The sequence below is a fragment of the Phalacrocorax aristotelis genome, chromosome 17, assembly GCF_949628215.1.
Source record: "Phalacrocorax aristotelis chromosome 17, bGulAri2.1, whole genome shotgun sequence".
NCBI classification, from domain to species: domain Eukaryota; kingdom Metazoa; phylum Chordata; class Aves; order Suliformes; family Phalacrocoracidae; genus Phalacrocorax; species Phalacrocorax aristotelis.
The window spans coordinates 10,962,200-10,977,956 of NC_134292.1; the positions used below are offsets into that span (position 1 = coordinate 10,962,200).

Consider the following 15,757-nt stretch of genomic DNA (forward strand, 5'->3'; position numbering starts at 1 on the left):
TGCCCTGCAAACCTCTAATAATGTAGTCCTGGGTACATCGGAGTTGGGAAAAAATGTTTTTACTGAAGATACAACCTGTAATAGAGCCTGGTCGCCAAATTATAAATGGGACAATGTAGCAGTCCGGGCTATTCTGGGCTCTCAGTTATCTCATGGCAAAAAATTCCAAGGAATATCCTGCAGTTGTTGCTAACAGATGGACTAAATAATTTCTCTGGGAAGGAAAGCATCCACTGATACCATTACGTTTTTCCTCCAGATCCCATCTAATGCCGAGGCTGAAAGAATCACGCTCCCACGAGTCTTTGCTCAGTCCCAGTAGTGCTGTAGAGGCTCTGGATCTCAGTATGGAGGAAGAAGTGGTCATCAAGCCAGTCCACAGTAGCATCCTGGGACAAGACTACTGCTTTGAGGTAAGGAGCCTTGTCGTCTGTCCCGGGGCCGTTCCTGCCACGTGCTGGTGCTGAGTCGGGAGCCAGGTGTGGGGTTGCATCTTGGGCTTTCGCTGTTACAAAACATTTCTGCACTGAATTGCTACACAGAGACCGTTTCATAAGCAGAAAATTACTTCCATCTTCCCAAGGAGGATCATAACGACAAAATCAGAGCAGTGAGCTCCTCGCCTTGTAACCGTTGTCGCTGCAGAGCTTGCTTGCTGGCACAGGTGCGGAGCTACCTGAGGCTGTGTATTAGCAGAGCATAAATTTGTAGTTTGTGTTCATGCAGATATCAGAGAGTGCTAATCCCTACTCAGTGTTCACAAAGACATTATACGTGGTCACAAAGATAGTCTGCTGTTGTCAGTGGGAGTGTTGAGGACTTCGTCTAGAAAACTGAAGCTTCACTTGTTTGGGTAAACAGAAAAATCTGTGAGTATTTCGATTTTTTTTGACATCTGTTATGGCATGTGGTTAGATCTGTACTAGCAGGAGGTGGTAGGACACGTACGAACCAGTCTGTAGTCGGATAATTCAGTGTAGTATGTCTTGGGAATCATTTGTCTTGCATCGTGGATGGCAAAATATTATTGCTTATGGCAGTGGCTGAATATAGAACTGGGAAATAGTTTTCTTACAGTAATAAGGTGGTTGATACTTGTGTTTCTTTGAAGAAAAGGTAACCTGTTTGTACTTGAACTTAGAAGAGCAGGTAAACCGGATATCCATGGTTGGATCGTTCCGCAGGGGGGTGATGGGACTGCAGGCTTTCCCTGATGGGCAGTGCTGGGTGAAGACAGCCTTGGCAGTGTCCAGGAGGCGTCAGACTGGAGAGATTAAGAGTTTTTTTCTTTACTGAGAATAGCATGCTGGGACAGAAATGAGTAAAGAGATCCCTATCTTAAAATATAAGCAGGTAACACAAGAACAGTCTTATAAAAAATAGCCCCAAACACAAACTCTGAAGTGGGCTGGGGTATAAATTTTCCAGTGCTGTTCATTCTCTGTAGAACTGAGCAAGTGCGGCGGGTCAGGAGGAGAACAGTTTTGTAAATTATATGGCCTCTATTACATCCCACTCAAGAAAGATAAAATGAAGCTAGATGGAAAATAGATGTGACATCCGTAATATAAGAGTTGTTTACCAATTCTGTTCGGCGCACAGGAGTAGGGGAAGGGATATGAACAGTACTTGTAGAAAGTTGACTGAGAGGGAAATTACACAAGTCATGCACTTGTAAGGAGGAAAAAGATCTTATTTCTGAGTTGGATAAAGAAGAGTCGTACAGAAAAAAAGAACATGTTAATTGCTGTTCTGCAAACCCTGCAGAGGAGAGGAAGGATGCCAGAAAACAAAAGGGACATTGATTTGTAACTGATGGTTACTCATCAACAAGCTCCAGCGGGAAGGACTGAGGTGAGAGCTAAACGGTATATTGTGTTAATGCGTTGGTCCTGTACCTCCAGAGAGCCTCTCTTGAATCCGGAGTGAGGTCAGCGCCGAAATGAGTTTGCAGATCTCCCAGGGTCCCTGGTGGGCAGCAGGCAGTGACCACAATCCGCTGTACTCTTAGGTACAGCTGGTGGAAGCAAAGGGTTAGTGTTGCCTTCGGGCAGCACAGGGCTGGAGGGACGAGCCCGGGCCGTGCCTCGCACCGGGGCAGAGGAGCAGCGGGTGCTGGGATGGGACGGGCGGCTGCTGCTGGCCCCTCTGGACCCCCGCAGGCATTGGCACAGGCAGTGTTATCACATGGTCAGGCACTAAAGCCAAGCGACAAAACCACACAAGCATCTTCTCCTCAGTGCGTGAGCGTTGCCTTCAGTTATTACTGTGGCCTGAGGGTCCCGTCGGTGGCCTGTGATCCTGAGTCCTTCAGCGTTGCTTTATCTGAACGTACAGGCAAGACTTGGCAAAGGCTGCTGCGCCTTTCAGTGGAGGCTCAGCGAAGAGCAGTAAAACCTGCAGTGGTTCCTGTGGCCTGGAACTGGGCACGCTCTGGTTGAAGTCTGCACGAGGCTGAAAGGAGGACTGAAGTTGATGGCCAAGAGCCATGACACTGCTGTGTGTGGGAACGCTGAAGTGTGAGAAGCTCAGCTGACAGCCCGGAGAAGGAACCCTGACTAAGAAACGTCAAGTGAGACATTACTGCCAGAGTCACGGAGACAAAAGGAACCGAGACATTTTATGCACAGTGGATGGTGAAGGTGCCGCGGGTTGGTAATGGTGCCTTGTCCAAGCACTTTGAGGCTAGTGTGGATCTGTTCTCTGGGGGGATCTGTCAGGAACGGCCAAGTTTGCTGTCTCAAATTGAGAAGTGAAGCGTTGCTTTCTTGGGCAATACCAGCCTTACACTGTTCTTAACTGCCTTCTCCTTGCGGCGGGGCGTCGGGCAGTGGACAGTGCTTAGGAAGCTGCTTCCATCACCAGCTGGCTGGTGTCTCTTTGTTCTCACTTGCGATGTTGGCGCTGAGCAGGCTCAGCACGCTCTTTGGGGTCCCTCACCAACAACAGCGTGCAGCAGCTTTTCCAGAAGCCGATTGTGGTCCAGGCTGCCCAGCACGGGCAGTGCGAGGTATGGCGTGCCACAGGTCCTCCTGCCGTGGCAGCAGCCTCGTGGCTCGGAGAACAAGACGTCAGGGTTTGACATGGCTGCAGATGGAGTCGCGCTGAAGAGGGCAGGTTCAGAGAGAGAACTGGCAGCGCACCCGAACGGAGACAAAAGCAAGAGGTGCCAAAGCCATCTGCGGTGGAAAAAAACCAAGTGGCTCGTTTGGAGGGAGCTGGCTGTATGAAGGTATGGTGCAAACTGTTTTTCTCCTTTAGCTCAACTGACCTGCATTAAGACGTGCTGAAGCTGACTGCTCAGCTCTGCTCGCCCTCAGTTGGGCTCTGCCATGGGTAAGGAGAGTCAGCAGTAATGCAGTGCTTTTTCAAATGCTGCATTTAGCTTTTTCTGCCTATTTAGTCCTATGAAACTTGCTTCTTTCTGACTTGCTGAGTACTTGGCAGTCAGTATTTACTTGTTTTCTTCATTGATTTTTTTTTTTAAAAAGTTACTCAGCATCATCTTCGGTCCCCTTATACGACTTCCTGGTCAGCATAATCATCTAATGCCACCGCACATGCTACGGGCGCTAAATATACAGCGGGCATCTTAGTCCACTAAAGGAGACTCGGAGTCCAGACTCCCAGAGCCTATTCCTGGCTCTGCTATTTGTGGGGTCCCGCTGTCTTGGGCCAGGCCGGGAGTTGGGACTGAAGGGCTCTGTTAGTGTCTTGGCAGACCAAAGCCTTGCCCTGTTGCACAGCTCGTGTCTGGGCTGTCGCAGGACGTAGCTGGGGGATGCAGGGCAGGAGAAAGAGCGACTGCTGGGCTGTACTTGCTGCACTACAACTGAAACCGTGTCGCCTCATCCTGGCCTTGCCTGAGCAAGGGAGAATTTAGTGGAGCTATATTTAGCAGAGCTAAATTTAGTCCAGCTGTGCAAATGTTCGCCGTTGCTCGCACGGCCCTTCAGACGCCCTGAGCAGCCGTGCCAGGGCTGCGGGGCTGGCCCAGGCAGCTCCGGTTTGCTCTTCTACGCTTGCTTATGGTGGTATTTACCAGCTTGAACCCCAGCTTTTCCTCGTAAAATCTTTTGAACAGTTTGAGTGAAGCGGCTTCAATAACTCAGTTATCATCTTCTGTTGTTACTCCGGTGAGATTCCCCCAAGTGTACTTTGAGGAACCCATGCTGTACCTAAGTCGTTCCTAAAAGTGACAAGATTTTATCTGGCTTAAGGGATCACCCACCTGAGGACTGGGGATAATAAGTCTGAATAAGTAACATTTCAGAAATTAATGAGTTTTATTAATTGAGTTTTTCCTGTACATTAGTGGTATTGTAGCGTATCCAAAATCTTGATGAGACCAGAATACTGTCTTTATCAAGATAATTAATATCTCATGAAGATCGTTAATGCCATATGATGTTTAGGTCAGAGCTCAAAGCTGGGATGCTATTGCAGATCTGGGGAAGATTACGTTTTTGGTCACACATGGTAGATACAACCTTCAACTCCCATCAGATCCAGAGGGCTTCATGTCCGACACATGAGGATTTTCCCCTTCTCTCTCTTCACTATGACAGTTACAGTTTTGTTTAGGTTTTGGGTGGTTAGTTAATCAGTAATTGTTTTGGAATTGAATAATAAATTTTACCATGATAACTCAATATGTTGGCTTAAGTGTGGCAAGAAGATATATTAGGTATTCAGCCTAACGGATACCTGGTAAAAAGCTGAGAGTTAAGGAACAGATTCAATAGGACAGCTAAATTGCATGCTTATTTATTTGGATCTGAATCCTCTGGGCCGCTGTGGGATCCACGTGTGTCACCAAGGAGAACTTTTCTTTAAGAGAGCATCTTTCAACAAAAATCAAAGAAGTCATAATTCTCTTTTATGGAGGAACTTCCAGGTTTCTTACCAAATTCTCTAGATCTGAGAACATTGTTTGCAAACGCGTTTGCACACGAAATTCCCATTAAAACAAAAGAGCAGAACAAAAAACTAGGTGAGAAATGGCCTTTGAGGAAATGGACTAATGGGATCATTTACTGAAAGGTGTATTTGACCTATTGCACCTTTATTAACTGGTTTCTAAGAAGTCAGTGGGGACTGAATTCTGTCAGCCTTAGTCAGAATATCACTGGGTTTTTCCCAGTGTGGGGTACAGAAACCTGGGTGTAACAACCTGCAGGGCAGCACGGCTGTACCAGTAGTGTCAGGACTTTGATGGTTTGGACCTGAAAATGGATGATTTTAAGTCTTTCGCAGCTGAATTAGATGGGCCAAATAAGGCAGGGCTCAAGTGCTGGATTCTAAGTTGTTGCCTGAAGAACGGCTTTGAAGCCTTAGAAATTCACATCAGTCGAGGAGCCAGGGAGCTGTCTGGAGCAATGCGCGTTTGCTGTGCATCTTCCATGTTACTTCACTGTAAGTTCTGTCCTTAAAAACTGTTGCTAAGTGGTACCTCTGGGATCTTTGTAATTCAGTGTTAACGACAGTGCAGCACCGTGTCAGCGGTAATGCAGCCATGCATTGCTTCTCTTTCGGTGTCGTTACCGGTCAGGTGGATGGCTATGCTCGGCTTGAACGCTGTTACAGGAACTCTTGCTGAGCAAAGAATCAAGATGCAAAACTGCTGTACCCTCTGGCAGAGCAAGGCATAGGGATCACACGCGGTGGACACAAGCCTTGCAGGTGACACACCTCTTGTGAAGGGTCGGGGATGGAGGTTCACATGAGCATCTGCAGCAGCAAACAGGAGATAAAGCGGCCCTGATTTGTAATGGGAAACTTTGAAGACAATGGAAATACACTGAAGCATGAAAGGATGCTGGAAAGACCATACTACTGGAGTCTTTTCTTGGAAATAGAAGATAACTTTGCTCAGAAGAGTATGCAGTTTTACAGGACAGAGGATGAAAGTGCGTAAGGACAGGGAGGAGTGTCTGCCTGACAGAGAGAGCTTCTGGGATATCAAGGGTTGGAAGATTTCTTGCATTTGCAGTGTAGAGACAGGGTAGGCTTCTTGTCATTTTGTCCTGGTTAAAAATGCCTGTGTTCAAAGGAAGGGATGTGCTCGACTCATCACTGAGGTTAGCTAATGACAAATCTTAGCAAGTGCCAGCTCTGCTCTAAGAACAGGTTGGGCTTCTGAGAGATACATGAAATTAAAGGAGATTGTGTCTCCCAGCAGCAGATAACCCAGCGAGCAGTGTGTGAACACAAACACTGCGAGATGATAAAGTACTCAGAAATAATTCTGCAGCTTGAGACTGGCGGAAATGAAGCTGAGAGGGGACTTATTTAAAGTATTAGCCAGGTCTGTTTGGCGTGCAAGCAGAGATGTACATACAGAATGTTACTGGACATCACCAAATGCAGCAAATGCGAGGAAGGGCAGAGCAGCTGGCGAGGGCTTGTGGGCGGTGCAGAGTTCTGGTACCACGGTCACGGTCTGTCAGCTTGCCAGCAGGACCTGGAGAGGATAGCGGCTTGAGCCATACCTGTACAGGAGAAGACACAGAGAACTATTGGCCTTTAAGACCTTGGCTCAGTACCTGATGCTGAGGAAGCTCGGTGTGGTGGATGGGAAGAAATGCTTGGTGCCTGTTACCCTGGGGCTGCCGGGCAGCGGCTGCTGTGGTGGGCTCTCAACAGCATTGAGTTTCCATGTGGTCGCAGGGATGTGATAAGGAGTTAGGGGCGTTTGCAAAACTGGAGACGTCACTGCTGCAAGTATGCTGCTTCAAAACCCGGCTGTGAAATCCCGATGGCCAGAGAAAGTCACACAAATACTGCAGGAAGATCCCTTGGAGTGATACTGGAAGCGTGAGAGGGGAGGGCGCAGCAGCACCTCACTGCCCATCTCCAGCTCCGGCAGCCCCAGCCTGGTTCTCCCCGGCTGGGGAGCAGGTGCTGTGAACACCGGAGTGCCTCCGGCCAGGCGGTGAGCTCTTGCTGCTGCCGGGGCTGTGGTATATTTACTTGGCCCCAAGTTCTTCACAGCATGGTCTTCAGAAGCAACAGGACACAAAGGGGGAAGGTATGAAGTCAGCCTTTCCGGGCCTGATGTTCTGCTGAAAACAAGGAATGGGTTGTTACTATTGCAAGCTTTGGGCTGAATCTGGAGGAATGCCAAGTGGTTGCAATTTATCTTTAGTTCATCCAAGGATTTGTACTCTCTCAGTTGTGGAACTTGGTGGTTTAAAGCGTCGCATGCATGGGGCCCATTATCAAGTGTTTTCTGGTGTGGAAGAGAAGAAGTAATTGGAATTTGCTTTTATGATTATTTCTGTGACATACAGAGTTGCCCTGTTTTCCCGCTAGCCTTAGGGGCTGTTGCTTCATGCTTGAGTAAAGCTGTTTACTTTAAAAAAAAAAAAATCCACTAGCACCTTTCCTAACTCCCCCTCTCCCCCCAGTCACAGTCTGCAGTGTGCTGGTCAAGACATAATCCTGTTCCTTTCCCTGTAGGTGACGACTTCATCAGGAAGTAAGTGCTTCTCGTGTCGTTCTGCAGCAGAGCGAGATAAATGGATGGAAAACCTGCGGCGTGCCGTGCACCCAAATAAGGTAGTGGCTTTGAGGAATTGCCTCTGTTATAGTTCAGTTCCTCGTTATTACATTTTATAGCTCAGTGCATAGTAGCAGCAGGGGACGTATTGTCATTTTAGTGAGTAAGTGTAACTGTGGGTCAGCCTTTTTCCATATTGCTTTCTTTCACGACTATATTTACAGGCAAGTGCCAATTATTTCTTCCCCTCTTTTCTCAGCACATGCCGCTTCAGCTGTTGCTAAGAGTTGATCAGGCCTGAAAAGTCTTTGGTCTTTCTCTGTTACTGGTGATACTTGCCACTTATGTGGGACTTTCCACCTCTCAGAAGCTCTGGGACAGATGTCAGGTAGCTGCCAGCGAAGTTACAAGACCGAATAGTCTAAGGAGTTCACATATCACACCTCCTGTCTCTGGTAGTACTTGCAGTGTCTGCTTAGTGATGGAGAAACTCAGATACCCATCGCAGTGACTTCTCTGAGGCGATAGTGGAACATAGCTTTCCCTTCTTCAGTCAGTTGGGGTGGCAAAGTCATCCCGTCTGGGATCTACAGAAACAAATCCTTCTCTTCACTAGAACACAGGGACACCCAATATGCGGTTTTATGACCCACTAAGACTAAGTACGTCCTAAAATAAAATCTACAGCTGCTTCTCCCTCTCTGCGCTGGAGTTAGTTAACAAAGATTGATCAGGACTAGATGAGCTGCAGGATTTCACAACTGATGAGCTCAGTCAACAAATCTTTTTTTGCTGATCAGAGGAGGCACAAATTATGGGATCCCATTAATTCATTCCTGGGATCAGAGCCACATAACTGTGCGTACAAGTTGGGTGCAGGCCTGGTGGGTTGCTAAAGGAGCCCTCTGTGTTGGAGTCTGTTGACCCCAGCGCGGCGCCAAGTGTCAGTATAAACGATTTCCTTCGATACCAGAATGGGAGCAGCGAGGGGAGAGGTGGACTTCTGCCTCTGGCAGCATGTTCCTGCACGTGGAGTTCTGTGACTCCAGGGCTTTCGAAGAGCAGCAGCCTGGTAGTGATGATCTGAAAAAGCAGTGTAAGGTTTGTGTGGTCACACTTACCATGAGAAAAGTCCCAGGAATGTGAGCTGGGGCTGGGCACATCACTATGGCTTTGAGAGGCAGTGGTCAGTGGAAATGCGTTTGGAAGCGTGCCCTCATCTCAAAACACGGCATTAACTGATGGCTAACTTTCCATCTTTGTTTGAGTTCATGGACAATAAACTCTCAGTATCTGATGGTATTTCTCTCAGGAGTTCAGTGTTCTTGTTCAGCTCCTGGGTGTATTTCCTGAACCTACAGTGGCCTATTGTGGACTTCCAGCAGAAATGTTCCTGCCCAGATTCGTAAGCTGAGCAGAGTAAGCCGTGGTTGCTGTTTCAGTGAGGGGTTTCCAAACAAAACAGGTTACTGCAGAATCCCTAGCAGCAGTTCAGCTGCAAGCGCTTTCTCTTTGAAGCTACTCCTGCAACAGATGCCCCTGGATGTTCTTCCAGGATGAGGCCAGCATCACTGGGGAGCTCTTAAAGATCCACAGTATCCTTTCCTCCATTATGGTTTAAAAGCTATCCAAGCCAAATATCTATTTCTGAAATGTAATGATTCTTCTGTGGAACTCGCTCTGTCTCCCATAATTCCTCTCAATGTTTTAACTGGGTGCTCTGGACTTCTGCCCTAAAATATCGTGAGGTTTTGTAAATGCTTCTTTCCCTGGCAGGGGTGGTTGCATTCCAGCCGTGGATGAGGTGACCCCTGGGTGTGCGTTCAGATCCCTTTACTGTTGCTCTGTTACAGTAAAGAAAATGTACTCCAGTACTGCTGTAAAGCAACTCTACTAAAAAGGGAGGCGGTTGTGAGATACCTGTAACATAGCCTCTGTTTTGCAAAGGCCATTAATGATGGGTGAAGTTCTTGGCAGTGAATGGGAAATGGGACATTCACGATTTGGAGGGGTGTTATCTTCCTTGTTCCTTATATTAATTGGCACCAACAGACATGGAGAGCGCGATGATATTTGGAAAATTAACATAAGTAGTGTTATTATGCAAATTCCTGAGAGCCAGTATTTCCTTAAAATAAAATGTAATTAAGCCTATGCTCATTTAGCACATCCGAAATAATTAACGCGTATCTCCAGTTTTGTTGTGCCTGGCTTTGTGGGTTTTTTACTGACCTTTTTTTCTTTGCATCGTTTTTTCAGGACAACAGCAGAAGGGTAGAGAATATGTTAAAGTTATGGATTATTGAAGCCAAGGACCTGCCAGCTAAGAAAAAGTACTTGTGTGAATTATGCCTGGATGACGTTCTTTATGCACGAACTACCTGTAAATTGAAAACTGATAATGTATTTTGGGGGGAGCACTTTGAATTTAATAACCTCCCATCGCTCAAAAACATTACGGTGCACTTATACAAAGAGACTGACAAGAAGAAAAAGAAGGACAAGACCAATTTCATTGGACAAGTGAACATCCCCGTCAGCTCTGTCACGGGCCGGCAGTTTGTAGAGAAATGGTACCCGGTGGTCAGCCCCAACCCCGGAAAGGGCAAGTCCCCGGGGCCCATGATCCGCATCAAGTCACGCTACCAGAGTATGAGCATCCTTCCCATGGAGATGTACAAGGAGTTTGCCGAGTACATCACGAACAATTACATGGTGCTGTGCTCGGTACTGGAGCCCTCGCTGAGCGTGAAGAACAAGGAGGAGATGGCATCTGCGCTGGTGCACATCCTGCAGAGTACAGGCAAGGCCAAGGTAAGACCCCTTGTCATCCGTACCATCCCACCAGGGACCATCCGGAGCAGGCTCCTGGACTGGGGCTTGGAAATCACCACATGAGTTGGGCTTCAGGCCCAGCCATCGTGAGCACACTCTGATTTTCCTTTTAATTACGAACAAGTTGGTAGCACGTGCAGTGCGAATTGCTTAATTAGCAAAGAGGTTGGTGGGACCACAAGACACCAACCGAGTCATTTTGCTCTCCTCCTGGAGGCTCAGGGGCCAGGCTGTTACTGTATAAACAGGCACAAATGTGCAAGTAAGCAAGAAGGCAGTTTTCAGGGATGAAATGTAAGCAATGCTGGCTTAAGCTAAGCAGCCTGTGTGCGCTGGGTGTTCCTGTGGGAACCGGCAGGTTCCCCGCTCCGCTCCCTCCCTGTGACCGTGCTGCTGCGCTGAGCACCCAGCAGCGCGGGAGCCGAACGGGAGCGAATTGCCTCTTGAGAATTTCAGAGCAAAGTCTGCCTGTGGGCACGTGTGTCTCTGAATCAGCTCTCAGTCTTCAGGGTCTGTCCGGATGCTTCTGGAAGGGAGGTACGAGGGGGTGCAGCAGCGCAGCAAAGCCCAGGGGTACTGGGCTCCCAGGGCGGAGCTCGTTGGAGGGTTGGTGCTGGCCAGCTTGCGAGTGGTGGAAGTTCAGTTTTTGTGGAGCACTTTGAACACCCTTTGTGGTTGGGAATCCCCTCCCGGGTCTGGGGAAGAAACAGGCCAGGAGGAGGCAAAGAGTGGGATTTATTCCTCGTTGCGATCTGTGAGGGTACAGGCAGGGTGAGCAGAGCTGGAAACCCCCTTACTGGGGAGCACGGGGAAGCGCTGAGCTTCCAGGCACGTGGGGTACAGAGTCGCGTGGCCCGTCTGCCGCAGAGCATCCTTCGTCCCCACCTGGCGTGGCACAGCTGTGGCGGGCAGTGCCAGTGTCAGGAGTGCAGGAGTTAAAGCACCAGGATTTTTCTGTCTCTCTGAACTCTGCAGGGGGAAGCTGGGGAAGAGCAAGATTTCCAAAGCTTTTCCAGCACTGAGGAGACATGAGGCCCTCACCTGAGGGGGAATTGCAAGGCTCTGCTTCTTCCGCAGCTGCCACTGCTGCCTGGGACCATGGTGGGGCTCGTGGATTAGATTTAGTTACCATCTGTCGAACAGAGAAGTGGCTTGGCCTCCTGATCTAGTTCAAGGCAGGCAAAGCTACTGAGAGGATTGTGAGTTTGTGGGCCTGCTATTGCAGAGATGGAGAAAATAGCTCAGTTAAAGCCTTGCTGATCCCAGGCAGCAGTGTCAGACGGCAGGCGCACGGGGAAAGAGGGCAGTCCCGGTCCCCGTGGCTGCGTTACCCACAGCGCGGACAGAAGCGGCTTGCGATTCGCGCCTGTGAGGTAACGCTGCTCTGTAGTTACACCAGGAGAGCATCACAGGCGTCCCCCTCCTCACTCCTTGTGCCGGGGCTTCCTTTGGTGCCGTCAGCGCATGGTTTCTGGGCACAGCCCTGCCTTCTGCTGGTACCGCTCCTCCCCATGCACCGGGGGCTGTGCTGCCCTTCGCTGCGGCTCTGAGGGCGCTGGTGCCTGGGCTCTTGTTGGAACGACATTGCCATGAAAGACCCTGTTGGTGGCTTACATGGTCCTGGTGCAAAAGGCTTCAGGTGTCACCCTGATCTCAGTCACCATGGATCATGTGCAGGCATGGCTGAGAGCTGTTGTCACTGCTCCCGCCGTTTCCCTCTTCTCATCAGTACTGGAGAGGCTTTGGAGAGAGCAAGTGTGTTTCTAGATGTGTGTCTGCATCAGTGCTCGAGATCCCAGAGGCTCTACGTGGGGGACACAGCGAACAGTAAACAGGCTTGATGAATTTCTACCTAAAATGGAGCTTCTGCTTCCCCTGGCTGTCATCTGCCATCAGCATTGGTGCAGGGTTTAGGGAGCTGTCAGAGCAACAGAAGTTGTTGGAGTATGGGAACTGGGTGGTGCATCCTTTGTAGAGGAGCTAGACAAGCAGAGAAAGGGAAAAGCAGCACTCAGGTAAAGAAAACAATGAATGGGAGAGGAAAACGCCTGCTCACCCTGGATTGTGTGACATGGGTGCACCCCGCCACCGCTCAGGAAAGCTCCCCTGTGGCTAAGCACCCCGACCTAGAGAGGGGACGCAGCCTCAGGAGACCGGCAGGCTGGTGCCCCGTCTGCACGGGGAGGCTGTGCTGGTGTTGCGGTCCCTGCCCTCCACCGGGCAGCCCCTCCCGGCCCGCTCCAGGGAGAAGGGCTGGGCAGGATGAGTCTAGGTGCTTCAAAAAGTCTGATTGCCATGCTGCCTGCTCTCCCTGAGCATCACCTGGCTGGCTCCGCCACGGCAGGGCTGTGAGCACCTCCCTGGACTTTCAGAAGCAGAAACAACGGTCTCTTACTTTTTCTTCCCAGCCAGCCTGCAGGAGAAAGAGTTTGTTCAATTTTCCTTTTGTTTGTAGGTAACGTAGCTCTGTGTGTGTGTGTGTTGGGAAGGCGTGCGCCTGCAGGCAGGTCTGGCTCTGAGCTGCATCTGGGTTTGATGCTGAGGACACAGTTCCTTCAGCCCAGGCTCACCCAGCACCAAACATCGGCTCGTTTGGAGGCCACACTGAGCAGGAACATAAAATACCCGTGGGTTGAAGTAGGGCACGGTGGGTTCTGAAATGCGGTTCAGAGCCTGGGAGGAGGAGGGCAGATCCCCGTGGCCCAGGAGCCCAGCAGGCGGGGATGGCGCTCGGGGAGCCAGCGTGCTGCTGGGTGAGGCTGTAGAAAGTGGGGCCGGGTCCCAGCCTGTGCTGGGTGAGGACCTCAGCCCAGCCTGGCAGTGGTGAGCCCCCCGTTCCCTGGCACTGGTGTGGGGGGCAGCAGCCCCCTCCTCCAGCCTCTGTCCTCCTGTGACCCTCCGGAGCTTGCCTGGGCTGGAGGTGTGTTCCCCATCCTTGTGCCTTGCCAAGAGCCTTTCCAATGACCTCTTCAGAGCTCTCCCCTGCCCTGAAGAGTGCAGACGTGGCAATCAGCAACCACTAATTTATTTTGCTGATAAAAGGGTTTTTGTGGATCTTGGCTGCTGTAGCTGACGCTAAAGCAGCAATTACAGTTGGAGTGAGAAACAAGTGTCCAGTAGATTATCTATGAAGACTTGTTAGCAGCTAATTGCTCTTGCACTGTTTCAGGCCCTGTTTTCCTGTAGCGATTTGCTGTAAATATGGTGTAATCCTTTAATGAGGCACGGCTGATTGGGTACATGTGTCCACCCAGAGCCACGCTGCAGGAGTTCCCATGCAGGAGAGGGGTGATGTGGTGCAGCGCGGCTGATGCGGTGTGCGCCAGCCACAGCCAGGCCCCCGGCCACCAGCGTCCCCCTGCAGCCCCACAGGCAGCAGGAGGGCGACCCTTCCCCGCAGACACCCCGCTTTGCTCCCCTGCAATAACGAGCTGTCCCCCGCCAGCCACGTGTCATCGTCAGAAGCTGCGAAAACCCAGAGGCCCTGCCCGAGTCCCTCCTGCCGGGGAGGCACAGCACGTAAAGCTGCAGGCAGAAGGGGCACGGGTGGTAGCGGAATTTTCTCCCTAAATATCTGCCTCTTCCTGAGCTTCACAGCTGTATCACAATAGATTAAAAGGTGGAGAACGAAAGCAGAGTCCATGCTTCCTTTCATCTCTGTTTGGGAAAGGGGAAAGCTTCATGCCTGCAGTGCCGCGCAGGGGTTTGGTGTGCATCAGGGCACTCCTGGAAACCCCTGAGCAGCCGCCAAGGCAGAGAGGTGGAGAGGAGCGGGAAAAGCACTTTGGTAAAGTTAAGAGTGCAGTCTGGCTGAGGGAGCTGCCCCAGCCCACTGGGAAGTCTGACAAACATCCAGAACTAAATCAGCTCTCAGCACAAGCGGTTGTTCACCGTCTCTATTTATGGCAAGTAGGGACTGGAAGAGCATCGCTGTGCCATGAGAGGGACATAGTTTTGTGGCTAAGCACAGAGAGGCGGGCTCTCAGCGTCGGTCCTTGACTTACGTGCTTCATCTTCCCAGTGAGAGCACTGATAAAATGTTACCTGTAAGGGTGTGGAGCGATGCCTAACAATTTTCATGTGTTTTGCAACCCATAGACAGAAGACACAAAGTCATAAGTAAAAGTATTTCTGTTGTCACGCTTGGTGTTGCTGGGAGTGCTCACCCCTGCCATTAGCATGGCTTGATGTGGCCCCTGTGATGTGGTTATGGATAGGCAGGCTGCATCCTTCCCAAGTGAGACCGACTGTGACTTTCGATGCTCCCAGAATATTTCCCATGCTTAGATTTGTTTCAGGGCTCTCTCACAGCTTCTGGAGCTCAGTTCATGACCATAAATATATAAAAAACCCCTCTTGTCCAAATGGTTGGTTGATCAAAATCAGCATTAGACAAAGTTCTAGCTAACCAGCTGCTCACTTGAAATAAATATTTATTGTGTTGTGAATGGAGTGAAGAATAAACATGTGTCCCTGTTTGTTTATGCTGCAGGATTTGCTTCAGCTAAGCAGATGTATTTACTCGCCCCGTGCGAGCCTGCTGGAAGCTCCCCACATTCCCTTCCTATGTGGTGCAGGGTGCTCGGTCAGAGCTTTGCTGGCAGTGCCAGTTGAAGTGTGGGGCCTGCAGACATGCAGGATGGACTAAAGGTGAAGCTCAGCTTGGGGAGGGGACCAGGAGATGAGTGGCATGGGCCAGGGAGCTGCTGGGCTTGGAGGCTGGTGGCACCGGGGGTTTGGTCGGTCCCTTCGGGGAGCACTGCTCCCTTATCTGCAAGGGAAGGGCTGCGGACGCAGGGGAGCAAGGATGCTGCTCTAGATGGGATTGGCAGCAGCCATATCATTTCCCCCACAAAGAGTTTATCTCCCTGATAATATTTTATAGCAGCCATAGTTGGGCTAATAAAGCTTTTAATCAGTTTTATGAGCATCCCAATTGTTTTTCTCCCTCTCCCTAAACACAACAGGCTGGTTGAAGGGACGGAGAAAGCCGGTGAGTGGCAGCTGTCAGGACCGGTGTTCTGGCTGTTAGGGTGGTGTGTGGTTTCTAAGCCTCCTGTGCGGGATCTGGCCCCTCTGCCCTCATGGGGAGCTGGTGGTCGCTCAATGTGTTAGTGTTGTATCCCTCAGTTAGGTTTTCTTATTGCCATGAGCCAGGTCATGCTTTAAAAAGCTTTAACCCTTGCATCGCCACCTCACTTCCTTCTCCCAAGGAGAATTAGAAGATGGCAGAAGCACCGAGGATGAGCTCCAGTGCTCAAAGGAGGGAACATTGCTGCGTTTCCCAGCAGAGAAGTGTCCAGCACAGATCCTCAGAGGAACTGTGTGGTGGTGAGAAGTCGAGGACTGGCGACTGGGGTCCTTGGTTTTGTGCCATCTGCCCAGGACCCAGTCGCTGCCCCTCTGCCGCTCTCCTTGCAC

The 15,757-nt window shown here is 50.3% G+C and overlaps 1 protein-coding gene across 10 annotated transcripts in view; it reads left to right on the plus strand.

Moving 5' to 3' along the window:
- The window catches only part of DAB2IP (DAB2 interacting protein), a 200,800-nt gene that overhangs the window by 155,951 nt on the left and 29,092 nt on the right, over positions 1-15,757 (plus strand). For all 10 annotated transcript variants that reach the window (XM_075112381.1, XM_075112380.1, XM_075112378.1 and 7 more), the window contains 3 exons: positions 260-413; positions 7,462-7,560; positions 9,761-10,315. In XM_075112381.1, coding sequence (XP_074968482.1) covers positions 260-413; positions 7,462-7,560; positions 9,761-10,315 — 808 coding nt within the window. The remainder of the gene's footprint in view (positions 1-259; positions 414-7,461; positions 7,561-9,760; positions 10,316-15,757) is intronic.